The sequence below is a fragment of the Betta splendens genome, chromosome 9 (assembly GCF_900634795.4).
Source record: "Betta splendens chromosome 9, fBetSpl5.4, whole genome shotgun sequence".
Taxonomy (NCBI): domain Eukaryota; kingdom Metazoa; phylum Chordata; class Actinopteri; order Anabantiformes; family Osphronemidae; genus Betta; species Betta splendens.
In genome coordinates, this window is record NC_040889.2 from 7,824,437 (window position 1) to 7,837,198 (window position 12,762).

A 12,762-nucleotide genomic window follows, 5' to 3' on the forward strand; every position below is an offset into this window, starting at 1 on the left:
GCTGCTCATTAGTTAGTTTGGGTGGCGTGGAAGGGAAAATATGCAGGGCCATATTCACCCGCTTGCGCTTTCCGACACTTTATTAAAATATGTGGATGAGCCATTTAGCGCTTAATGGCCGGCCGCCATTATGGAGTCGCTCAGGAGTAAACGCCGGACTTCGCGGCGTAATAAATACGCGCGCGTGCTCCGGAGACGCCTGCTCTCACATCAATTGGAGATTAGCAGCCGTGGCAATCATGCAGAGGTATGTCAGGGATGCAAATAAGGGCATTAGTCCAGCTGATGGCGGCTGGGAGCGCCGCCGGGAGCGCTGGGAGGAGGCCATGAAAGCAGCATCCGCATCCGGGCTCACCCTAAACAGAGGCCGCCCCAAACAATTAGAGGACGCCGGTGACGGAGTAAAGTGACTTTATTTGCTTTTTTCTGGTCACTCAGATTTGCAGGGTCCTTCTTTAAATCACTCCTCCCTGCACACACACACCCAGCAGGTCCCAGGACGATCTGGTCTGTAGTTAAGCTGATGGCATCGACCTTTAGATGTGGAGGGGAGGACAGGCTGGTCTAATTGTTGGATTGACTTGGTCCCACTCAGGAGTCCTCTCCAGAGCGAGGCCGTCAGGGTGGTGTACTGTTTAGTTTAGTGCTACGAGCCGGTCCATTATTTAAACACATCCAGGAAAAGCCGCACGCGAAAAACACACTTCTTCCATTTTGAGGTTGTCGCGGCTGCGTAGCGGCGGGTGGAGACGGGGGGAGAGGGGGACGGACAGACGGATGCATGCAGTGTCAGGGCAGCAGGGCCGAGTGTTACTGTGTGAGGCCAGCGTCGCAGACTCGGCTCGTTACCGAAACTCAGGAAATCAATTTTTAAAAAACGCTCTCCTTCTCTCTCTCAGCTCCATTAAAACAGAGATGGCGACGGGGAAAGAAGAGATTTTTAAAGTAATTAATGCTGCACTTACTAAATATTAATAAGCACAGTCTTGCATAAAATATCACAGCTAAACCCCTATAATGCAGATACTGGTGTAATTAAAGACGAATGCGTAATCGAGGCTATTTATAGACTTGAAACTAAGTGTCAGGTATGAAGCACAGCGCCACTGGAAATTGGAAAAGTCTGCTTAGAACACAATAGGGTCTGGAAACGGAGCCCTGCCCTCAGGTCACGGCAAAGTGAAGCAAATACTTGTACTGTGGGTTAAATATCAGGCAATTAAACTAACAAAGGGCACGAGGACAGCGGCTGTAAGCGTGCAGGTGTGTGCTTGCTCTCTCACATGAGGACTCATCACATCACCATCATCATAAAATATATGTATGATGTGTGCCCATTGCTTTTAACCTTTGAAGGCATTAGACATACACTGTGATGAATCACATGCTATGGCAGAATCAGTCTTTATTAGGAGTGAGGGTGTAGCTTCTTCACTCACATGTGTACGGGTGGGGAGTAGCCGGGGCTGCTGTGTCCGTTGGTGTCCAGGTGGTCCAGCGAGCCGTTGAGCTCCTCGTGGGCCGACTGCAGCAGGGTGGGGGGGCTCCCGCCCAGCAGCCCCGGTGGGCTCCCGCCCAGCAGTCCGGGCGGGCTGCCGCCCGTCAGCCCGGAAGGGTCTCCGCCCAGGAGGCCGTGGCAGCTGCCGCCCATGGGGCCGGCGGCGCCGCTGTTCATGAGGCCGGGGGTCCCCAGCAAAGGCAAGGAGGTCTCTGCCAGGGCGGCCTGCAGAAGCCGAAGGGGGAGAAACACTGGACGTTAGAAGGACGGAGGCAGAGATAAAGCACGGGGAAGGAGGCAGCTCACAGACTGATGTATTTACTAAAACTCATTCGTTGCTCCTCTCTGTTGCAGGCTATTTTTCCCCCAGTGTCAATTCGGATGACAACTAGAGTAACCCCCCCCCCCCCAGCTGCCATTCATATGCCCTTCAGTGGTGTGGCTATTAAAAAAGGCCCCGAAAACTTTACCTCAAAATAATAAAAACTCCTGACACTTTCGCCTGCTGTGCATTAAAGTTATATACAGTGATTAAATTTTTAAAGTTTTGCCATGAGCACCTCGCCAGGCATACACTATGAAGCCAAATCATTTATGACAGCTTAGATAAATATTAATGCACATGCCCTTACATTTGCACATGCTGCTATCAATCTGGGATGGCTGCCACGGTCGAAAGGGGGGGGGGGGCAGAGGGACAGTCGCTTCCTGGACTGACCACAGGGTGGCCGTGTGAGCCTGACGGCGTACAGGTGAGTCACTCAGCCACTCACTCGGCCATTCGATTGGTCAATCGATCAGGCAGCCGCCCTGCGGTCAGTCAGCGGCGGGTCAGAGGCTCGTACCTGTAAGCTGGCGTTTAGTGCAGTTCCATAGCCAAGGCTGGAGGGGAGGTTCTTGACAAGTGATGGGCTTCTGGAAGAATCAACAAAAACAAGAGATGAGTGGAACAGGACTCATGCTCAACATGCATCAATATAGTGGTAAAAGCACTATTCAATATGAAGTGGTAGAGAGACAGAGCGTGTGAGTGTGAGGCCTGGGGTGTGAGGGAGGCCGTACCCTGTGATCTTCTGCGACCTGCGTTTCTGGTACTCCACCTCATCCACCGTCCACACGGCCCCCTTCACGTTCTCCACGCGCACAAAGCACTTGTGCAGGCTGAGGTTGTGGCGGACGGCGTTCTGCGGGAGGGAGAGGGAGAGAGAGAGAGAGAGAGAGAGAGAGAGAGAGGGGCGACACGTGGGTCAGAGGAGTGAGGTAAAACCAATCATATTCATTCATTATCCATCAAGAGAGAAATTTAAAGAAGACGAAGCCCTGGAAATTGATTTCTTCCTGGCGTTTTTGAAGAAATTCTTAACATTCACGCACCATTGATTTAATTAGTAAAAATTGAGAGAGAATGAATGCTCTTACAAGACCTGCACACAGTACATATCAATCAGAGTAAGTAGGCTAAAAGGAGGTAATCAGCATAGCGAATGGCTTATGGTGGTGACAGAAGTGGTAATGCTGGCCTTGATAATGGTGATGTCAGTAACCCTCTCTGCTCCAGAGAAGCATTGCTCTTAATGGACACATCGCTTTAAACATGACAGTATGGCAAGAAAAAAAAAAGACAGGCAGTCATCAGGAGGCTCCACCAGTGTGTGTGTGTGTGTGTGCGTGTGTGTGTGTGTGTGCGCGCGCGCGCGTGTGAGGGATTAAGTTGAACTGTGACATCTATAAGTCCAGATGCTCTGAGTGGTGTGTCACATCTGGGCTCATGTGACATTAATATGTTTTAAATTTTTAATCTGAATGACAACAGGATGCTTCTTTCACAATAAATGTTTCCTTAATTACAAAATAAAATCTCTACATGTATAAAAAAGTCCCCTTATATTAACATGACCATATGAAGATAATTAAAACATGCATCAGACTCTACAAATAATAACCATGGCTTTAATATCCCTGCTTCTCATATTTATCATCTCTCTTAGCCTGGTGTGTACTGCTCTTTCTGCAAGAAAAAGGGATTCAGAAAAAAACTCATAAGCAGATCTCGCATCTGACCTGAAAATCCCAGGATTTGATTGATCTTAATGCCCATGGCTCTGAATATGATAATTTTAATATTAATGAGCAAATGAGCAGTTTTATTATGCATGCTATATAGTTAGAACTAATAAGCTTCTGGGTGAGAGAAAGACAGAGAGAGAGGGAGAGGTGGGGTGGGGGGTGGATTCCTCTTTTGAGCTGATGAGACCAAGCTGAGATATTAAACTACCTTTCATTTCTTTCTTTTCTTAAACAAATTCTCGGCGTTAATCAAATGACAAGCCCGTCGCTGATCATCCCACTAATGCCTACAAAGGGAGCTGCGGATGTAAATAGATCACCTTGGTTATTGTGAGGCGTGGGAGACACCGGGACAAGATATTTCGAATGTCATTGTGATATCATTGTCACTGTATCACAGGGTAACAGCCCGTGCTTTTTTTTCTTCCCCAGAAACCAACGAATCGCCTAACGCCACTGTGTGTGAGCTGCATCCGACAAACTGGGAAACGGACGCCCGGCCTCTTATTTGCATGGCCCTCCTGAATGGGCCGTCGCACGCCGTGCGCTAATTTGCATCCCAAATCCAAATTAATTCACTTTGCTAAATCTGGTGGCGCCTTGCATGCTGATGAGCGCCCGCTCGAGTCCCTCCCTCCAGCCCCGTGCGCGGCCACAAAGGCCAAAGGCGACACTGAAGCTCCCTCCTCCATCAGATCAGCGGGCGGACGCGTGCTGCAGGTGAGGCATCTTCTACCAGCTTTGTGGGGGCGGACGGGACAATAAGTTGTACGGACACATATACAAATGGGGCCTTTTGTGTGGTAAATAAAGAGCGCTCCCTCCATGACAGGCCAGTTCTCACTTTCCTCCCTGCTTTGGTTCCACATGAACACACCCTTAACCCCGTAGTTTAGCGCGTGGCTCCCCTTCACGTGGCTCAGAGCTGGTTAACAGGCAAACAGCCGCCTCTTTTTTTTCCTCCTAATTAACCAATGATATGCGAGAGAGAGGGTGGCTTCAGGAGTAGGAGGAGGGGTGTCTTTCTTAACAAAAGGTGCTGATGATGGAGTGGCTGCTGTATAATTAGTGCGTCAGAGCGCCTCTCCTCTCCACGCCAAGCCTCCGCTATTAATTGCACCAAATTAGAAAACGATATCTGAGGCAGAATAATTCTTTCAGCTGTCAGTTCCAAACAGAAGAGGCGGAATGGAGGAAAAAACAAATAAGAGACAGAAAGGGCTGGAACGGGAGGAAGGCTAGAAAGGAGGGCAGAGGAGTGCTAATCGCTCCGTAAATACAGGCTCTCTACAGGTTTGGGGTTTGACTTCAGGGAGAGGGAGGAGTTGGCTCTACTGTGTGAAGGGTGGAGGTGCGGGAGCTCGTGGAGGTTACCTTCCAGGTGGCAGCGTTGCGTCTGAAGTAGGCGAACGTGCGCGTGAACCAGCTGTAGATTTCATTAAGCGTTAACTGCATGTCGGCAGAGTCCATGATAGCCTGGAATGAGACGACATCAAATAACGGTTTACTAACGAGACGGCGAAGCTGGACCAAGCACGTGAGCAGATTGAAAGAGAGGGAGGGAGGAAGGGAGAGAGAGAGAGAGAGAGAGAGAGAGGGAGAGAGAGAGAGAGAGAGAGAGCTGACGCGATTCATGCAGCAATTAATTTTAATCTAATCAGGCAATGTTAATTTGTTTCCCACTCACCTGTCTTATGAGGGTTGCATAAGTAAATGGCGGTCTGACATCTGCGTTCTTATAAAACTCGTAGTTTGGGGCGATCTCTGGAAAAATAAATACTGTGTCACCACCTGAAATAATTGGTAAATTTTTATTCCTTTAGGTATTGAAATTACTCAAGGTTTCATCAAATTAAAAGGGAGGGAGACAAAAAAGGGGGGTGGGGGGGTGGAGAGAGAGAGGTATTGGGGAGGGGGGGGGTTAAAGAGACAGCATCAAATCAGCATTTCTACGTCCACCAAAATGCATTTTTAATTAATCTCTCTCGTGAGAGATCTTAAACACTAATACATCCATAAAATGAGATCCCTGTAGTTAGTTAGGGTGAAGTTGAATAATTTATGTGTCTTCACACTAAATACAGACAGAGTAAATATAAACATCAAAGACGGACCGTTTAAAATTCAAAGCTCAACACATGGCACATCTTAATGTGATAAATATTGTATTTTCACCATTATTTAAACTTAATTAACATTCATGTAATATTTATGCACAGAGGAAGTTCTTGTCTATTTACATATGAAATGATTAAACACGGGCTTGCTTTTATAAACCCACCACACGTCTAACATTGGTAAGAGCAACACTCGTGAGGGCCGTGCCAGAGCACCATCACAGGTTGAGTGCTATTAACAGTGCCCAGCTCAGCGCTGAGGCACCACATGGTATTTGGAGTTTCGACATTATGTTTCAAATAGGAATTCAGATTGAATGAGAAACCAGCGAAAAGAGTCTGACGTCCAATCACAGGCACAATGCAGGATGTGGAGGATCTTATTGTTACGTGAGCATTCCACATCTTCTGGTTTCTAGCCGCGTGTCGGTGTCGTGTGCAGCGCTGAGTAGTTGGTCCTACCTGACGACAGGGGCATGGAGTACTTGTCCGAGTGGCGCCTGCGCATGGCTCCGATGCTGGGCACGTTGGCTCCTCCCAGCACCGACGGCACCTGGGGCATGGCCGCCAGGGGCGTGATGGGCGCCGTGGGCGTGGTGGGGGTCTGAGGTAAGTTGGGGGGCGACGCCGACGGCAGGTTCTTGGACATGGTGACGCTGGACACCAGGTTGAGCTGCGGCGGAGGCGCACGGGGAGCGTGGGAAAACAGCGGGGGGGGGAGAGAGAGCGAAGCATTATTTTGCGGTTTCTCTGACAGAGCTGAGTGTCTGCTCTCCTCCTCTCTAACACAGCTGTGTTTCCACTAACAAGGCTCGTGGAGAGCAGCCAGCCCATCTCCACTAATTACAACCACCAAATTGTATCATAAGAATTCTAATTAGAGCACGCTGTTCAAGATTATCCAACGATCAGCCCCTGTGTTATCCCGGCCCCATCTCTCTTTATCTCTCTATTTATCACTCCCTCCCTCCTTCCCTCTCCACCGCCTCCCCCACAACCACCCATAGTCCCTCCACACTCAGGCGATGATGCGCTGCTAGAATCGTATTTGCAGCTGGTGTGAGGTGGTCCACGTGGGTTTGTGACCCCAGGTCAACGCCACTGACCTCCCCCTGACCTTTCGCTGCCCTTGGTCACATCTTTCAATAAGTTTGTGACTCAGAAGAAGTCCCAGCTACTGTACCAACATGAGTTTAAGCCGATAAGCGCCTCTTTGGGAGGTTACGCACACGCGTGTACGGACGTCATCGGATCAGCTGCGCAACTGGAGGCGATTCAAGCAGGACGCACAGTAAAAACCGATGAACGCGCCCGGATCCGGTGAGACCGCGCGAGGAAGTAAAGTCTGAACGAAACGCCCAGATCTAAAACATCGACGCGCACGGCTCTGATGACTCTAGACACACTCGCCCACAGAGTGGTAGTTACCTCCAGCGCGGAGCCGACTGCGCTCGCTAATTGTCCAGCTTTTTGCAGCACTTCTGCGATCGCTGCCCAAATCTCATGTGAGAGGCTTTAACCGACTGGAAAATTCCTAACTGACCTTTGAGTCTCCGCACTAATTTAGTTGGAATGGTAATGACATCGTTATATATTCAAGCCAAATTGCCTTAATTGTGAGTCTACACGTGGAATGCGTCCGTTGCAGGGAGCCGGAATTAAAAGTGACTTGAAAGGCGGGCGAGGAGGGCGGCTGGAGACGGAGGCGTGAGGGAGAGGAGAAGGTATCAGTGGTCGCTTTCTGGCATGTGTTGATAAATACGACAGAATGTCAAGTCTGAGAGACTCTGTTGGATGTAGGGGTTCAGATGATTTCTAAGTGAATGCCCACTTAGCCCTAATGAGCTGCTACACTGGGAGGGGATGAGGGCCCTCTGCACATACGACTTCACAGATTGCTGTGTGTGAAGATTTAATACTATACTGTGGTTATGTACGAAAGCCAACTCAAGAATGTTTTTCTTTATTCATTTTCAAAACAAGAACTATTAATTAGACTCGTTCAAAGTGCAAACCGATGTTTTCTTTTTAGCAAACCACCACCTAAAACACACTCCACCACTAAAATCTAAATATTAATTCACCGTCTCAAGCGGCTGTGCAATCACGGATGTATGTAAAGTGCAAATCCCCGTGTAATCCATAAAAAAGTCGGAAAATATGCAAACCACATTCAAAATATGGGCATGCGTCTGTTTGCGAGCGTGCGCCTGTCTATTATAATGTTAAAACACAGCTTCCCGTCGCCGTTTGCTGCCTCTTCACCTCCAAGACACGGCAACAAGCGTGACATGTTTGCAGGCATGCAATTCCAGTTTTGCAAAACAGAATTGATTACAGATACGAGGAGGAGGGGGGACTTTGTCACCTCTCACTCATCTGAATGCACAGTCGAGGTTCGGGCAGGGAAAGAGAGAGAGAGACAGAGAATGTGAGAGAGAGGGAGTGCATCTTATTATTCAGAACTTGCAGCCTTGCTAACTTTGATTCTCATCCATCCATGGCATGGCCAAAAGGTAACATTTAATGAAGTGCAATTCACAGAGTAAATGGGGTCATGCTGCAGTCAGTGGCTGGTGTCTTGGATTCACCTGATTCTGGTTCTTTGGGGGCTTCACTAATGGAAATAGGACTTCTTTCCAGCACTGGTGGCCTAACCCGGTTATTTGTATTTATCACATGGCTGCAAAGTTCCTATTCTGCATCTGTGACATCTGACTGTGAATCCATGCAGCCATTTAAACCCCCCTCAGCCCATCTCCCCTTTGTTGAAGCAGCACATCACTCCCTACACTAAATTTTGATCTTACCTTCCATGAAAAACCGGGGGAGCCTTAAAACTGAGGACTAAAGTGTTCATTTAAGAATTCGGTCTGAATTGCCCCACCATCAAATGCAATTAGCAGCTCTTTCATGTGTGCTTTATGTAATGCAATACTTCATTAGCATCATTCATTCATATTCTGGCACGGATTATAGGCTGCAAATTCTTTATTGGACGGGATGGAACCAAGCTGCTGGAGTTTTGAAGATTAAAAAAAAAGCTACAGAGAGACAGAGATTGAATAATAACAAGGGAGTTTGATTCCTGATGGAATTATGGGATAATTATGCTATCTTGTGATTATCTACATTCTATGATGAGAGGTGATGAGGAAAATTATTCTATTGAAAGCAGGCACTTAGCAAGCAGCTGAAACACGCTAACGATGTTTTGCTCTCAAACGTTTCAAAATGTCTACAACTGGAAGAAAATAACGTTTGCAAAAATGTATGATCTTAATACTAAATTCAAATACTATTCAGAAGTAATGCATTCACCATCATTTAATCTAAAAGTGAGCGGCAAGAGAAAGAAAATGTGGAGTGACATCATTTTCCTCCGCGAGTGACCCCGTGGACAATTTGGGATTTTTTTTTTCCTGTAAGCAATTTCAGCAGCACTGCGGGTATTTATGTCAACACTTTCTTGCGGCACTCGGCTGTAATTTGCAGGTGTTTGTTGTTAAAATGACACATCTTCTGCTCTTTCATTTCACTTTGGAGTGCTGCTGCAGCCACGGAGCCAAACAGCCATCAGCAGCCAACAGGTTGTTTTGGCTATTATATCTATCACAAAGAAATGACCCAGCGTTTTAGCTAAGGACTCCGCCGCTCTGCCATCTAATACACTTCCAAACTCTATTGTCCTCTCACAATACCTGATAAGAAGCAGCTTTACCTCCGTATTACAAATCCCATTCCCCACTTTCATCTTCTGTCAGTCACTCGCACAACTGCTGAGGTTAAACTGTTCGTTTTCAGTGTGTGTGTGTGTGTGTGTGTGTGTGTGTGTGTGTGTGTGTGTGTGTGTGTGTGTGTGTGTGTGTGTGTGCAAGCCTGTTTACAGTAGCCAGAGCAATATGCACTCACTGGTTTGGGAGATGACTTGGGTTCCGAGGGCCGCATGTGCAAGTGGGTCATCATCGCCTGCAGACGCTCACGTTCCTTAGAAAGCTGTTAAGCGAAGAAGAAAAAGAAAAGACGAAGAGAGTATATTAGAGCAGATTAGAAGAGAGGAGAGGAATACCCAAAAAAACAACAATCTGAGTGTGAGATATCAGTCTCTGGTCTCCAGAACAAAAGTCTCAACGAGGCAAAAACACAAAACAGGAGGAAAAGGTTTGATATAAACCAACAGTTCTGCTTGTGAGAGGACGGGGGGATGAGGGGGGGGGGAGGGCACAGACAGGTCAGGCAAAACAAATAGCATTTCATCTTTTTGTCAATAGCAGAATTTAGGTCAGCGAGGCTTTGACAGTAACAAGCTGGATGGGCCATAAATTAGGTGGTCCTGAGTGGCTGCTCAAAGTCCTGTGGACACTGTTAAGGGGATGGAGCGCAGCCAGCAGCTGCTGAAAGGTTAGGGGGTCTTCTAAACAGGGTGGCAGGCGGCCCGCCTCCCCAGTCCAGTTAGTGGCCCCCGGCCTTCGTCTATCATCAATCTAATTCGCAGCGAGTGACAGCGACCGGACCGTGCACAGACACCCCCTCACCCCCACCAGCCCGATACCCCTAACACACACGGAGGAACACAGGAGACAAGCAAGTAGGTGCACAGAGCTGGGCCTCATTACTACTGACGGCTCTCGTGGAAGAGAGCAAATAGAAGAGGACGAGAGGCGAAACAGACAACAAAAGGTGAAAATAAATACACACTTAGCATTTTAGATTGACTTTCATATCAAATTTCCAGGAGTGTTAATTCCATTGTAATATTTTATTTTAATTTAATAATAATAACTTTAAATGTGTGAGTGGGCAGCTCGGACCCAAAGTGTGCTGGAGCTCTGCTTACTTCGTGCCGGCACTTTATTTTAAACACACACATCTATTTGTTTTTCAAAAGGAAGAGAAGCGGATGTCGGCGGTGCTGAGTAATAATGTCGCTCAATCAGCACTCTCATTATCTAGCCAGCGTGACTCCTTAATAAGGTCACGCTCCACCTACTGAAAATAGTTTCCTCCTTTTGAGCTTTCTTCAGGTGCAAAGTGCAGTTAATTAACACAGCAGACTGGGGGAGATGCGCTAGCTATTAATTGGAAAGAAAAAGAAGAAGAGGAAAAAAAAAGAAAGCGGAGAAAATAAAGCGCACGCTTAATTCAATTAAAACAGCCATAATGGCTTTCGTTGTAAGGCCCGAGGATTCCTTTGTTTAGTGGCTTTGTTGAATTCATGGTCCTGCGTGTGTGCTAGTATTAGGCAGACCAGAGTATGGCCTTTCTCTCGCTTGTGCAACTTTCATAAAAATAAAGTTCTGACTGAGTGATTGGCGACTTAAATGAGAGCCGAGTTCGCCGCATTGAAAGGTGACAATGGTGGAACTTGAACAATACGCTTCTTATCACCTGCCAGAAAACTTACCTGTATTTCCAGCTGCTGTACGACTTGCATCTGGACCCGACACTGAGCCGTGCTCCGATCGTCGAGGGCGTGCTCGCTGTTTAGATGCCTGGAGGTGAACACAGACAGAACGCTACCATCAGAACTGTAGGGGACGATAATTACCCTATCAAGTTCACCACTGTTTTGTTTTAATGGTAATATTTCTATAGTGGGACAATTATCTATAGGATCCTGCGAGGAGCCATTGTCAGGCTCTGAAATGAGGTAATTAGAAGCAACAAGACGGTGTGAGGTGCCATATTTATAACGACAATAGGTCTGCTCCACTTTAGATGGCTAACTTCAGCGCCACCCCGAGCGGCGCTTTCTACAGAGAATAAAAGATGCCAGCCCAGCATTTACGGAAAACAATACACACAATTTAACACCGGCAACATTTGACACACAAAAGGCTGCTTCCTCCACTGAAGGTGCATTATCCGGCGGCAGACATATTAAATGTATCTGGTGTGTTCGCCTCATTAGAAGAAAAAGGCAGCGAGACAGCCATAACAGTCAATGAGGGTTTTTGTCTTGATTGGATTTCACCGGCAGGACACAAAAGAGCCTCACCATTAAGACAGACCTTTATTCCTGGTTAAGCACACACACACACACACACACACACACACACACACACACACACACACACACACACACACACACACACACACACACACACACACACACACACACACAGGCAGCAACCAATACACAAATATGGGGCGAAAAAGGGGTTTCTAAAGTGTTGTGATGCTGTGTAATGAGCCTCTATCTAAATGATCATTGGTGACAAACTCACAAAGCAAGCTTTGAGGAGGCATGCTTATGAAATGCCAGAGCTGCCACTTTATCTCCAGTAATTATAGGTTAGCTTGCAGACCCTTCAATGATCATTTACAGCGCAACCTCCAGTGCATTAGAGGAGTACAAAATCCCTCTCTCTCTCTCTCTCTCTCTCTCCCTCTCTCTCTCTCTCTCTCTCCCTCCGTGGCGTTCGCTTTATCTAAGAACACACTCGCGTACATTATCGTGAACCTGCTCAAACATCGATGGGCACACACACGTGTGAAGACACAGAAGTACGTGCTGTATTAGTCTATTCTTTTCCCCAACCCCTCACTTCTTGTTTATCTGCAGCGTGCAAAACAAGCGAGCGAGCCGTCTCCTCGCGGCCTGCCAATCACAGACCTGAATAGGACATTTGTAATCGCTAGCTCCGCTCAATAGCTCTGTACCTTTCAATTACACAGCACGCATTTAAAACCATTCCATTTCAACCCATCCTGATATTTTTGCGGCCATTTCTGGGTCTAATGCTCAGAAATATTTCATTAGGAATCAAGAATAAGGTGGCATTAAAAGAGGAGGGGTGAGGAGCGAGAGGGGAGGGGCGAGCGGGCGGGTTCCTCCAGCCCGGTGCCTAATTGCTGTTTCAGAATGCACAAGCAAAAAAAAAAAAAAAAGAAAAAAAGAGGGCATTTCATTAATCATTTAATCACGTCCCTCGCAGGATGAGGGAACTAATGTTGCAAATACCCTTTTCATTTCACTGCCCATAATGCTATCTTATGCACATGATGTATGGTGTATGTCATGAATTACAGCTGCTTCAAAAGCACAGAGCAGGCTGCTCACTGTCCCTGAAGATACCT

At 47.3% G+C, this 12,762-nt stretch overlaps 1 protein-coding gene across 11 annotated transcripts in view; it reads right to left on the minus strand.

Annotated features, from left to right (window-relative positions):
- Positions 1-12,762, minus strand: part of foxp2 (forkhead box P2) — a 105,199-nt gene that overhangs the window by 4,848 nt on the left and 87,589 nt on the right. For 8 of the 11 annotated variants that reach the window (XM_055511127.1, XM_029160580.3, XM_055511128.1 and 5 more), the window contains 8 exons: positions 11,087-11,174; positions 9,595-9,678; positions 6,145-6,355; positions 5,253-5,356; positions 4,940-5,041; positions 2,561-2,682; positions 2,344-2,413; positions 1,440-1,723 (listed from right to left, as the gene is read on the minus strand). In XM_055511127.1, the coding sequence (XP_055367102.1) occupies positions 1,440-1,723; positions 2,344-2,413; positions 2,561-2,682; positions 4,940-5,041; positions 5,253-5,356; positions 6,145-6,355; positions 9,595-9,678; positions 11,087-11,174 (1,065 nt within the window). The remainder of the gene's footprint in view (positions 1-1,439; positions 1,724-2,343; positions 2,414-2,560; positions 2,683-4,939; positions 5,042-5,252; positions 5,357-6,144; positions 6,356-9,594; positions 9,679-11,086; positions 11,175-12,762) is intronic. The other 3 variants (XM_029160578.3, XM_055511130.1, XM_029160586.3) reach the window with 1 other exon arrangement.